Source organism: Chrysochloris asiatica, unplaced genomic scaffold, assembly GCF_000296735.1.
Source record: "Chrysochloris asiatica unplaced genomic scaffold, ChrAsi1.0 scaffold00018, whole genome shotgun sequence".
Classification (NCBI taxonomy): Eukaryota; Metazoa; Chordata; class Mammalia; order Afrosoricida; family Chrysochloridae; genus Chrysochloris; species Chrysochloris asiatica.
This window is the reverse complement of record NW_006408536.1, coordinates 8,063,038-8,077,490: the sequence shown is the minus strand read 5'-3', so window position 1 is coordinate 8,077,490 and position 14,453 is coordinate 8,063,038. Positions and strand designations below refer to the sequence as shown.

Below are 14,453 nucleotides of genomic sequence, written 5' to 3'. Positions count from 1 at the left end.
TTATTTTTAGGAAGCTGTCCAAATAAGCTAAAACTTAAGATATCACAACCTCCTTTCTCTCTTACCTGGAATGTATGGAATTTGAACTGTAGTCTTCACTTGACTCCAAGCTTGGCACATGGTACTCATTGAGCCTTGGAAAGCTGTGCATTTTCCTCTGTGTTTGCTCAGCAATAGTTACTTGCTTATATTAAGGATGCTGTGAGAGCTATAGGGAGATTTTAGACATTATCTAAATATTCAAAGTTTTGCTATTCATTTCTGGCCACAGAGTTACTTGTTGGACTATCTAAACTCTAACGAATTCAGTAGTGTTTGAAATCTTTGCTGTCGTGAGTTGCTGTGAAGCCAACTCCAACTCATTGTGAGCCCCTGTACAGCAGAATGAAACATTGCCTGGTGCTCCACCATCCTCACAGTCTCGGCATGTTTGAGCCCAGCGCTAATACATATGTATGTAGCCTTTAGATTCCAAGAAGATGATGCATGTCATAATTTTCCTGGGGCTGAGCCTGCCAATTTTGTACTTTGCTTCTTTGGCATGATCTTATTTATTTATTTATATAAGTCTGTTTCTGTCCTTGTGTGCTTTCATGGCCCTGGCCCAACATGTCATAAGCTGAGTAAATGCAGTCTAATCTGGTGTGACTTCAAGTTCTGTGTGCATGGACTCTTGGGAATTTGTAACCTGTTCATCTCTTTACTAGATGTTTTAGAAATTCCAATTAATGGCTGAAATTTTCACAGGTAAAAAGTGAAGTGAATAAACTGTACAAACTGCTTGAGATAGATATTGATGGTGTTTTCAAGTCTCTGCTCCTCCTGAAGAAGAAGAAATATGCTGCTTTGGTGGTTGAGCCAACATCGGATGGGAATTATCTCACCAAACAGGAACTGAAAGGATTAGATATAGTTAGAAGAGATTGGTGTGATCTTGCTAAAGACACCGGAAAGTGAGTTTTGCTTCCATTTTTGCTTTTCTTGTTTGTCCTTTTGAAAAACGAAGCCGCTAATGACATTGTGAAAAGCACCTCTGGGTCTGCCAAGTAGAAGAACACACTTTCTTTTATGTTATAGTTATTATTATTTTTATTACATATTGATAATTCTTACCTACTTGGAGTAAAATTTTACAGATAGATTAAAATTCAGAGAGAACCAAACTGGCTCAGTAAGAAATGTAAGATACATTTTAGGACTTTTCCTTGAGTGAGATTACACCTTCACATTTGAGGTCTAAGTACCGTGGCGTTTGTTCAGACTCATAGTGACACAGAGCTGCTTATGTTGGTGTCCGTTTGTTTCTGTTTCATTTTGCATTACTGTTACTATTAGAAAGTGCCTTGTGTTATGTTCCTGAATCATCCTGGAGCCTCTTTAGGATCATAATGGTTAAGGTAATCCTGTTTTGTGGCTTAAAGTGTTCTGAGATTGGCTATGGGCTAAAGTGGTGGGCTATGGTGTGAAACTTTGTCTCCCCCACCCCCACTCCCCAATCATTTGTGTGTATAAGATTACTGCTAATTGAAATTCTTGAGCTAGTTCTCAAATAGTTTACGGTAGAAATATTAAATGTTATAGGTTGATCCCCTAGCTTTGCATCTGATACTGAAAACTGTGATAAGACCACTTTTTTGTGGGGGGTCATATTAATTTATAAAGTACCCTTGTAAAAAAAGGAGTTTTTAGTTACTTTATGTACCATCTTTCACTTACTACTGTTTTGAACAATTCTGCAAGTAGAAGAATTTTTTTTCTTTAAGACTAAATTATAAATTAATATTGTCAAGTATCAGCATTTTTCACTTGTTTTCCCATCTTCCTCTTGCTTTCAAAGTTGGGAGGCTGAGCAATTGTTGCTTCTGCAAAACTACTCTTGATTAGGCAAAGATGATCATCTCAGTATAGGTCACTGTTAGTCTTTTATGAAACATAGTTTGAAATGCTTCATTGCCCCCAAATGTACCCAAAGATGAAACTACTTTGTATAGCCTGTCGATTAGAGTGTTCTCTTCAGCTTTGTGTTTTCTAAGAAAAGATGCATCATAATAGAAGTAAATTTCTCTGAGTTAGAAATGTATTAGTAATTAAAGCTATACAAATGTTTTTGTCAGGGTTCTTTTTCTGACAAATTGTAATGCAGCTGTCAAATCCTCGCTCTGCATTTTCTCAGAAATGGATAAAATATTGGCGTCCTTTTTTTTCCTTTTGGTCTGATAGAATGACATGACGTTTTTCAGGGATAGCATAAGGTTGGGCTTCAAAGCATAATGAAGCTAAAGAAAGGAAAGTTTGAATTCATTGTTTTATTTGAATTTAAGAACTTTCGATTTCTACCAACTTAGCCAATGGTTATTTCAGGCAGAGTTTTAGATAATATTTTGGTGCTTTCTGAGGAAAGTGAAATATTTGTCTTCTAAAATTTTCACTTACATTTTATTAAATATAACTGCTTGTGAATTTTGTGATTACATAAGGCTGTAATGCATGGCATATCTTTCTCCATCTGAATTTGTATACGACTTTAACTGCTATATTAAAAAACTGTAAGTTTAAGGGCAACTCTTATATTCCTAGGTTGATAAACCTTTAATGGAGTTAATGTTTTTAAAAAAAAAAAAAAAAAAAAGTAACTGCTTTTTGGACATTGACCCTTATATTAGCTCTTGTTCACATGTTAATCTAATGGTGCTCATCTTCATTTTTACTCCTTTATGAATTTCATAAAGTGTGATACTGAACAATATTTTTCCCTCTCTTTTTTGCAGCTTTGTCATTAGTCAGATTCTTTCTGATCAAAATCGGGACACTATAGTGGAAAACATTCAGAAGCGGTTAATAGAAATTGGAGAAAATGTGCTAAATGGGAGTGTCCCCTTGAACCAGTTTGAAATTAACAAGGTAAATGTGGCATTTACTACTAAACATAGCTGCTGTCATGTGTGTTGCTCCTCCTTCAGAACCACTTCATTCTTGCAATGGAAATGAATTCTGGCTGAAAACTGCTATCACTGATTTCACATAGCGTTTTCCTGTAGCCACAGCTATTGCTGTACCTTTGAGAGAGGCCTGCTTTCTTGTGTGTGTGTGTGTGTGCGTGTGTGCGTGTGCGTGCATGCATGTGCATCTGTGTGTCTAACTTCACAGAAAGTGATCCTTAAACATACTACAATCAGAAGGCAGTTTTGGACATTCACACACACACCCCTCCAAATGTAGTAGCACTTTATGTGTAATGTGGTCAAGGCACTGTGCTTTCCTATTTCTTTTTAATGATATATGTGCATGGACTGCTAACCTCAAGGTTAGTGGTTCATACCCACCATCCACTCATCAGAAACCCTATACAGAGTCGCTATGAGTCTGAACCAACTCGATGGCACTTAGTAACATTTATATGTGTGTGTTGTTTTTGTTGAATGCTATCATTATATAGGGTTACCAAGGATGGCTGTTGGGTATGAAGTGCTAACCTTGCAGTGAGCAGTTCAGTGCTTATCCTACAGTGGTACATATTTCACTTCAAGTGCCACATATGTAAGGGTACTCTTTTTAAGTGAAAAAAAAAAGAAAAGAAAAATATTGTAACGTATCACCTTATTACACAGATTTTTGTTTTTCAAATTAGGTAAAGGAAAAAAAAAAATCCCTTATTTTCAACAACTATAAGACCACACTTTATGGATGGTCTTTGTTGTTGTAAGTGCCGTTGAGTTGGTTGCGACCCATAGTGACCCTGTATAGTGTTTCCAAGGAGCAGCTGATAACCTTGAACCGCTAACCTTTCTGTTCAAACTGACTTTGCAGTCCAGAGCATTAACCCACAGCGCCACACCAGGACTGGACTCTTGGTAGTTGAAAATAGGGAGTATTTTTTTTTTTTTTAATCTAATTAGGAATAATACATATATGATATATATTTTAAATGCTGTGTAATAAGCAGCGTGATATGTCCTAGTTTTATTTACTTTAAAAAAGCCTCCTTACATATTCCAGAAGTTAATTTTTCAAATACTATTTTAACCCATTTTGTGACAAGCAGATTTCAGTGTCAGAGCTCATACCTAAAAAATGTAGTAAGAAAGAATTTAATGATGACATTAGTGGAAATTTTAAAATAAAAAGTGATTCCCAAAACCCCTATGCTAAGGTAATGTTACTGTTTTAATATATATGTTCTTATTCTTGAAAACAGTTTTATAGTTTTTCAATTACAGTAAGTTTATTTATATATTTATTTTTCTTTAATTTTTAATTGAGTTTCAGTCTTAGAGGATGGGGGTTTGTCCTGAAGAGACTTGATTACTTGCCTTGATGGCTCCCCAGCGAACAACTTGCTTATTATGGTAGTAGTCAGTCATACTGCCATTTTTGTTTTGGGGTTTTCCTGATGATCTTTCTTTGAAGATGTATCTTTTGTCACTCTAGCTGTTCCAGGCTAGTCTGCTTGTCCTTTCTAGTGGGACTGTTCCACCTCAGAAGGTTCTGGATGAGGCTCAGGATTCCACCTGAGGTCCTATACACTACAAAGGCTCCTCAAGAGGCCCATTTCACTGGGCAAGTTGTAGTAGAACCCCTTTTAGGTATTCCAATCAGTTATAGGCTGCAGACAGGCTTACAAGCTTTCTGTAATCATGTTTCCCGACATTCCTTTCTGTCCCACTCAAGTGTCTATTTTACAATAGTAGGCAAAGGAAACCAATATTCATAAGACAGTCAAGCATCTTAGTATTATTTCTCCTCTTCAGACTATGCCTCAATCCCTGTATCACAGGTTGAGCATGCATCACTATTTACCTCTGTCCCATTTAGCCCATGCAAACCTGTCTCAGTGTTCCCCCATCTACCTTGTTCTTCCACCCCCTTCCCCTTCTTGTATTGCCCTCCTCAACACCCTAACTATCATGTGTTGCAATTTATTTTATCACTTTTAACTGAACATAAGCAAATATTTTCCACATTGCTGATTATTTTAAAAATCATCATATTACTCATCATGTTGATCTCTGTGTATCTTTATCTAAAATTTTTGTTTGTTGATCATCTAAAATATTTATTTTTGTTATAATCAAAACAGTATTGAACATACTTGTTCATTTATCTTTTTTGCTTTGACTGCATTGCTTTCTTAGTTTAGGTTCCTGGAAGTGAAATATTTGAGTCAAGGAATGTGACTATCTATATGGTTCTTGCCATATTGATTTGGAAAAGGGTAGTAGTAATTGATTATAGCAAAATGTATGATCAGTTTCACCAGAACCTTGCTTGTATTATCAATGATATTTTAATAAAAATTGGTTGCCAATTATTGATATGAAACCATATTTCATCTCTGATTTCTAGAGAGAATGAACATTTTTATTCTTAGGTGAGTTTTTTGTTTGCCTGACTTCAGCCATGACATTTTTAATGTCACAAAAGGACACATTATTTGTTCATGAAAAGACAATGGAATTTGTCCACACACTTTTGGAAGCCGTCTCACATTGGCATGGAATCACTTGGGTTCCTCTAGAAAATGGTTTCCTGTCAGATTTTATTTTGTCTCTTTCTTATAAATTTGCAAGAGTAAGAGTCGTGACTTCAGTATTCTTTTGATGAGATTTCACATTTTTCTGCAGATCGTATCCTTCTCAGAAATGTGCTCCAGACATGGTGTGGCTTTCTGATAATCTTTAACATTCCTCTCACTACTTAAGCTATTATTTTGTATTTTACCACTTTCAAAGGAGAGTGGAGTAAAGAGTATGTATATGTGACTGGTTGTGGATGGTTTTATGACAGGATATTTTTGTGATGCTAGTAGAGCTTTAAAATTACATGTTAGCTGAGTGTGGAGGCAGACATGAAGTGGTAGGATTTACCTTGGTAGAGATTTTAGCCCTTGTTTCCAAAAGCAACTGAAAAACACTGTGTGTGATTTTCTGAACTTCTGCAATCTTAGCTTAAATATATTTCATACTATATCAAAAATGTGTCATAACTGATTTCTTACAATTTTTTTCATTTTTTATTGTGGTAAGTATATATGTGACAAAACATTTGCCATTTCAAATTTTTTACATATATATAGTTTAGTGGAATTAATCCCATTCATCTTGTTGTTCAGCCATCACCACTATCAGTTTCCAAATTTTTCCATCACCCCAAAGAGAAGTCACAGCTGATTTTTATAACCCTAGTTAACTGGAGCCTAAACCAACAGGAAGCATTTTTGTTGTTGTTGATTTAATAAAGTCTAAAACTAGCTTGTGAAATTGCCAAATATCTCTAATTGATTAACTGGAAAGTCTATCAGTTAAAATATCTAATTTCTGGACCTTACAGTGAAGTGTATAGTATATTAAAGAAGATAACTGTTTTCTTTTGTAGCATTGTATTGTGGCTTAGTCCAAGTCATTCAAGATTTCGCTTAATCCAGGTTCAAGATAATTTCTTGAAATATGTCCTAGACCCTTTCCTATTTTGACTGTATGATGTAGAACGTATGTGCAGTCATGTTTGAAGACTCACTTTATTCGTCCAGTACAGCAGCCCTCAAGTTTCTTGCTCTCAGATCATCCTAATACTCTTCAAATTATTGAGAACAATAAAGAGTTTTTGTTCGTGTCATTTCTGTTGATATTTCCTGTATTAGAAATTAAAACAGATATTTCAAAATTATTTTATTTGAAAATGACAGTAAATGCATTTTATGAGTATACAAATAACATTTCTTTCCATAACAAGGACTATATCTTCTGAAATAAAAAGAGATGAACTAGAGGAGTGGCATTGTTTTCCCATTTTGCAAATCTCTGTAATTCCTGGCTGAGTAGAGGCCATCTGGAGTAGCACATCTGCTTCTGCATCTAGTCTGTTGTGATATATTGTTTGGATTGATGTATAGGAAGAAAACCCAATCTCAACAGATATGTGGTTTCCAAAATCACATTTTTTTTGTAACTTTTTTCCAAGTAGTTGTATATATTCTTTTTTGATCCTATACCTAAACTCTGCAAATTATGGTTTCTGAAGGGATATTTGGAATGTGGACTCTGAAACCATATCCGTGAACTTTTCATACTCTCTTAACATTCAGATCCATTGGTCTGAGAGTTTTACTTTGAATGAGTATTTTACCCATGCATGACATTATTCATTGGTCACTCGGAAAATGTTGGTTCACTGAGTTATGTAATTCATCCAAATGTTGACATATTTCATTGTTAAATATTTTTAAAATATCACATTTGTTAATATTGCTACTTAACCTCATCCAGAAAGTCTTTAAGAAATAGGAAATTATCAAACTCACAGAGGTAGGACTATGTTTTTCAAAATTGTAAGTTTTCCTTGAAAGCTGGAATTTTAACATTAACAGTATTTACTGTCAGTTATTTTTCTTGAAGTGGCAGGCTCACTTGATTCTTTTTCTTTTTTTAAAATAAGTAAATTGTCAGATTGTGACTGATACCCCTGTCAGAATATACCCGAGTCATAGTTGGCCTGTCATTCTTTAAAGTAAAAATTTTGTTTTAGGAAAAAGGCAGCTAGTTTAGCTTGCAACTCAAGTGCTTTTCTTGAAGCAATCATTGATCTTCTGTATGAAGCAGATGTGCTTGGTGCATATTTCCCATTTTATCATTCTGAAAACTAGACCTGTACTCAAGTGTCAAGAGTTTTAAATTGATTTTTTATTGCTTCAACAAGGATCTTACTTAGTGATGAAGAATAGAAGGGGTATCATACAGTCTGGTACTGCTGCTGCCCCGATTCATGTTTGAGTGGTATCACGTTTCCACACCATTGCTTCTACGTCATTACTGTATGTGGTGTGGTTAGAAAAATCGTTTTCTGCAAAATCACAAAAAAGACCAGGTTTACAGGTCAAATAGAGACTGGCAGAACCCTGAGACTATGGCCCTTGGTCACACTCTTCATGTCTGGAACTGAATTTACTACCGTGCTTCAATTTTCAGCCAAGCAATAGGGGTATGCTCACTATAGAATGGTCAATAATTTGAGATCAAAAGGGCGGCATTTACTCAGAAGGGTTAGGAAACAAGGAGGAACAGAAACCGACTGGAAACATGGAGGAAGTGAGATAAGTGATGCTACATTGAGGAGATTGAAGTCTTTGAGATGAAATGAAGTGTATGCTTTGTTGATAGTAAAACTGATGATCTACTTTGTAAACTTCTAGGCAATTCACAATAAAAAGTAAGGTGAAAGGAAAAAAAAAAGTTTTGATCTCATCACCCCAGGAAATATCCTGGGGATCCCACAGGGGTTTGCAGACCATGTTTTATAACAGGTGATCTTGTCAAGTAACACTCTGGTCCATGTCCATTTTTGTCTTTCGCCAATCACCCCTTACAGAGCTAAACATTCCTTTCTTTTCCTTTGTGCTTACTGAGTTCTAGTCCAGTACTTTTTTTCTCACCTCTTGCCTTTAATTTTGCTTTGCTTTGTACCTGAACTTAGTCAGTGGTTATGGAATGAGAGAAATTATGTAGTCAGTAAACATTTGGTGGCTGCCGTATGCCAAGTATTGTTTTTCTGAGCACTGCAAACAAGTCGGCCATCATCTCTGCTCTAGTGGGGGCATACTTTCTACTCCAAACTCATTCTGCCTCATTGACAGTGTGAGTCAGTCCCATGATTTCTGAAGCCTTGGGTTCTGTTTAGGCTAGAGTAGCTTTTGAGAATCAGCTCATTAAGACAGAATGGTCATCATTCTTCAGTCCCCATGAATCTGTTCATTCAGTGATAGAATTACATACATTTGGAGAAACTCCAAGGTGGCCTACACCACTGAATTTTTAGTCTTGAATTTTTTTTCACATCCCATCAAATTCTGTGACTTGTTTATAAACCTGTTTAATTTGGTTTGGTTTTCCTGGGCAGGATTGCCTTTGCTTCTGCTAGTTACTAAGCAAAGGAGTCTTGTGGGTAGATGTGGAAGGAGTCTGCAACAGTACGTTTTACATCCAGCTTGTGCCATTTTTCTGCTTATGTGTCTACTGTGACTTCAGGGAAGGTGTGTTTAACATGTATCTCTTAGAAGGGTTTTAATTTTAAATTGTGGAGGCTTTTGCTCCTACTCTTTTTCTCTTTTAGGCACTGACAAAGGATCCCCATGACTACCCGGACAAAAAAAACCTACCTCATGTCCATGTTGCCCTCTGGATCAATTCCCAAGGAGGCAGAAAAGTGAAAGCTGGAGATACTGTATCATATGTCATCTGTCAGGTAAATCTCTCGTGATTAAGCAAACTAAGAATAAGTGTCACAGCATGTCTTCCAAGTAAATACTGATGTCAAGAGGCAGTTTCATCTGGTTAATCCATTTTACAGCATTAAAACAAACAGGCGTAGGGCCTGTTTCATGAAGATTTTCATCAAACATTTCAGACCAGCCTATGGTTCACTGAAATTATTTTGGTGAGCCAGGCTTATAACAGTAGCTACTATTTCAACTCGAAAGTCACTTTATTGACAGTGTATAAAAGTTTGGGCGTATATACTGCAGTGCCTGCTGTCATTCCTCTTGTAACAGTTTCCCTCAAGAATGTTAGTGGAATAAGAAGAGAGTCAATGTATTTTTTTTCACTAGCGTATGTGGCGCTGGACTGCAAAGTCTGTTTGAATCGCGAGGTCAGTGGGTCAAACCCTATACGGGGTTTTCTGTATGGTCGGACTCAACAGCACTTAACAACAACATGCCAAAATAAGGCCCTGGTGTGGTGCTATATGAGAAGCACTGCACTGCTAACCATAAGGTCAGTGGTTCAAACCTACCAGCAGCAATTAGAAACCCTATACAGAGTCAATATGAGTCACATCCGACAACAAATACTCAAATAATTTCTTGGGAAAATTTGAAATGCATGATTACCTGGTGAAAATTAAGAGATTCTAAAACTGTATTTTATGAAGAAAATGAAAATTTAAACATTGCTTCTTTCTCCTTCCCACCTTTTTTTGTCTACTTCCTTGCTCTTTGAGGTTCCTATAAGGGAACCTCAAGGCCTTTTGGATCACAGTTTTAACAGCACTGAGCTGTTTCTAACGTTTATTGAGGAAAAGGGTGGGATCGAAGATCGGTGAAACAAAGGAGAGGCCTCATCTCTTTTCCCTGTTAAAAAAATTCAGTCCTAACTTCTACCTAAACTCTTTCAACTTATGCTGTGATCTGTTTACTGAAAGGCATTGGTGATCTGAATTAAGATGGGTTCTTTTTCATTATTATTATTATTTTTATCCTAATTTTTATTGCATTTTATTTTAGTCTTAAAAAAAAAAAAAGAAACTTAGATAAAGCCTTAAAATGTATTGCAGTATGACTGATTTCTGCTGATCTGCAATGTGTTTTTAAATAATAACAGCCTTTTAAAAAATGTAACAATAGTCTGCTAATATGTGCTACATACTGTAGATGATGTACGGAACAAGTGATTTAAGTCCATGGACGGGAATCAGCACTTGACTCTGTCTCCCTCCTAGGGTTACCCTTGATTAAGAACTGTTGCAGAAAGCCAATTCCTGCAGGAAAATATTTCCATAAATGTCTGACTTGCTCACGCTCTTAATGTGTTTTGCATATTGCCTCTGACAAGTCTCATTTCAAAAAAACAATTTTCATATTATGCAAATAAAGATTTTGGTAAATAGGTTAGTCCCCCCCCACCCCCACCCCTTTTCACTTACGTCTTTATATACACGGAGAAGCTCTTAGAATATTAATGACAGGAACAGATGAGAGCATTCAACCTTGGAAAAATGTGTAGGTTCTTTGAAATGGCTTCTAATGATGAAATTAAACCACAATTATGCTTTGGCTGAACCTGGAATGGAGATATATGGTGTGATGGGGGTTATGTGCTGTGAAGTTGGTTTCGACTCATAGCGACCCTGCATAGGGTTTTTGAGGCTGTAAACCTTTATAGGAGCAGAAACCTTCATTTTTCTCCCTGTGGAATAGCTGGTAGTTTTTGAACTGCTGACCTTTAGGTTAGCAGCTCAACTCTTAGCCACTATAAAATAGGATGATTAGTATATTTAAAAACCAAGCTTATGTTTTTTTTAATTTTAATATTTGAATTGTGTGAAGGTTTACAGAGAAGATCGTCATCAAGTTTCTGTTTCTTGTTGACTGTTAAGCCTTATGATTTCTTCACAGATCTAATTGAGGTACATAGGCTCAAGATATTAATGCCAACCTGTTGTATTTTTTGCAGTTCTCATCTTCTGGTGCAAATGTTGAGGATCTTGCTTGCTTTTTGAAAAGCACAATTTCGGTCTCTTGACAATTTCTGTTTCTTGTTATTAATTCTCCTTGGTGGATCCCGAGGAAGGTTTTAGGACTTTACTTTGCCTTTGACGCCTAGCAGTAGGTATAGCGAGTTTGGACATGTTAGCTAGCTAAAGCTGCAGACCTCTTTTGCTTTGAAGCACTCATGTTAGAATTTTTATGCTTCATAACTCAAACATAGTTTTTAGAATATACTTTTTTTCTTTTAAGTTTTTATTGTGAATTGAGTGAAAGTGTACAAAGCAGATCATCAGTTTTACATTAAACAAACGTTGTTTCATTACAACAATTATAATCCCCTCCATGTACCATCAGATAACAGTATTTCTCTCTATTCATTTTAGCTTTTTTTTTTCTTTGAACACTCAGACATATATAATAATTTACACCACCAAAGAGCACATTCTGCAAATCTGACTCCTGGCCACAAACTCTCAGTCCCTCTCTTCCCATGAATCTAGTGTCCTCAGCTGCTCCCTCTCTCCATGTCCCCATCTCTGCCTCCATCTCTGGTGTCACTGCTTCTCTGGATAAGGTCCCTCATTCTGCCTCTGCTCTTCTCTCTTGATGGTCCTAGGGTCCGCTGTCTCTGGACTGTAAGATTAACCACTCCCCTGTTTTCGTTACAAAACTTCTACCTTTACAATTGTGACAGTCTCTTTCCTTTCCATATAAAGTTTGTAATTGTTTTTTCCATCTCTTTGAAGAATGTCGCTGGAATCTGGATTGGGATTGCATTATATGTGCATATTGCTTTGGGTAGTATTGACATTTTCACGAATTTGAGTCTTCATATTCAGGAACATGGTATGTTCTTCCACTCCTGTAAATCTCTTTTGTTTTCCTATACTTGTTGTTGTTGTGTGCCGTGGAGTCGGTTCTGATTCATAGCAACCCTTGACAGGGCTTCTGAGGCTGTAAATCTTTACAGGAGCAGAAAGCCTCATCTTTCTCCTGCGGAACAGCTGGTAGTTTCGAATTGCTGACCTTAAGGTTCGCAGCCCAGTTCGTAACCACTACGTTATCAACTTGTTGTTGTTGTTGTTAAGTGCCATCGAGTCGGTTCCGACCCATAGCGACCCTGTACAGGGTTTCCGAGGGTGTAAATCTTTACGGGAGTAGAAAGCCTCATCTTTCTCCCGCGGAGCGGCTGGTAGTTTCGAACCGCTGACCTTAAGGTTCGCAGCCCGATTCGTAGCCACTACGCTACCAGAGCTCCTTATTAAATCAATGAATCCCATCCTTTTTCCTGTAGTAGTGTTTTGTAATTTTCTTTGTGTAGGTCCTTTGTTTCTCTGGTTACGTTTATTCCTAAATATTTCATCCTGTGGGTGGTTATTATAAATGGTTTTGCTTTCCTAATGTACTTTTCAGTGCTGTCATTGTTACTATAGAGGAATCCAACTGATTTTTCTATGTTGATCTTATACCCTGCCACTTTGCTGAATCTTTCAATGAGGTCTAGTAGTTTTTTACTGAGTCTTTGGGGTTTTCCATGTATGGGATCATATCATCTGCAAATAGAGTTTTATTTCCTCTTTGCCAATTTGGATGCCTTTAATTTCCCGATCTTGCCGTATAGCTCTGGCTAACACTTCCAAAGCAATAGTGAATAGGAGTGGTTACAAAGGGCATCCTTGTTTGGTTCGCGTTCGTAGAGGGAAGGCTTTCAGTTTCTCTCCATTGAGAGTGATGTAGGCTGTTGTATATATGCTCTTGATTATGTTTATGTATGTATGATTATGTATGCTCATGATTATGGTTTTGTATGTATCTCTTGATTATGTTGAGGAATTTCCCTTCAATTCCTACTTTGTTGAGTGTTTTTTTTTTTTTATCAGGAATGGATGTTGGATTTTATCAAATGCCTTTTCTGCATCAATCAATATGATTGTGTGGTTCTTTTCCTTTTTCTTATTTATATGGTGGATTGCACTGATTGTTTTTTTCTAATGTTGAACCATCCTTGCATCCCTTTTATGAAATCCACTTGCTCATGATGTATTATTTTTTTGATGTGCTGCTGGATTTTGTTGGCTAGGATTTTGTTGAGAATTTTTACCTATATTCATTTGGAATATTGGTCTATTCTTTTCTTTTTTAGTGATGTCTTTCCCTGGTTTTGGTATGAGGGTTATGCTTGCTTCATAAAAAGTATTAGGAAGTTTTCCGTCCTCCTCTGTATTCTGAAATAATTTGAGTAGAATTGGTGACAGCTCTTCCCTGAATATTTGGTAGAACTCACCAGTGAAGCCATCTGGGCCTGAACTTCTTTTGGTTGGGAGGTTTTTTGATGACCTGATCAATTTCTTCTTTTGTTATGGGTCTGTTCAAGTTTTCTAGTTCACTCTTTGTAAGTTTTGGTAGGTTGTGTTTTTCTAAAAATGCATCCATCTCTTCTCAGTTTTCGAATTTGTTGGTGTACAACTCTACTTAGTGTTCTGTTATTATCCTTTTAATTTCGTTGGGTTCCATCGTGGTTTCTAATGTGAGTTATTCGTGTCTTCTCCCTGTTTTCTCTGGTTAGGTTTGCCAATTGGTTGTCAATATTTTTAATCCTTTTCAAGAAACAGCTTCTTGTCCTGTTGATTATTTCTGTAGTTTTTCTGTTTTCCATCTCATTTATTTCTGCTCTCATCTTTATTATTTCTTTTCTTTTGGTGACTATAGGTTCCCTCTGTTGGTCTGTTTCTAGTTGTTGGAGATACTGTGTTAATGTGTAAATTTTGTTTCTTCTTTTTGGATGTGTGCATTTATTGCAATAAATTGTCCTCTCAGCACCGCTTTCACCATGTCTCAAAAATTTTGATATGTTGTGTTCTTATTCTCATTTTCTAGGAACTTTATGGATTCAACTTTAATTTCTTCTTTTACCCAGTTACTTTTCAGCAGGGTATTGTTCAGTTTCCATGTATTCAACTTTATTTCCATAATCTTCTTGTTGTTGATTTCTAGTTTTATAGCATTGTGGTCTGAACAGTTGCTCTGTAGTATTTTTTTTTCCCCCCACTTAGGAATATATAATAATTTACATCTCCAAAGGGCACATTCCGCAAGTCTGCTCCTGGTCACCAGTTTTTAGGCCTTCTCTTCTTAGTTGATGAATCTAGAGTCCTCAGCCGCTCCCCCTCTCCATGCCTCCATCTGTTTCTCCATC

General features: G+C 36.5%; 1 protein-coding gene across 1 annotated transcript in view; it reads left to right on the top strand.

Moving 5' to 3' along the window:
• Nucleotides 1-14,453, top strand: part of POLA1 (polymerase (DNA directed), alpha 1, catalytic subunit) — a 390,582-nt gene that overhangs the window by 154,099 nt on the left and 222,030 nt on the right. The window contains exons 29-31 of the mRNA XM_006835670.1: nt 748-953; nt 2,769-2,901; nt 9,103-9,234. Of these exons, the coding sequence (XP_006835733.1) occupies nt 748-953; nt 2,769-2,901; nt 9,103-9,234 (471 nt within the window). The remainder of the gene's footprint in view (nt 1-747; nt 954-2,768; nt 2,902-9,102; nt 9,235-14,453) is intronic.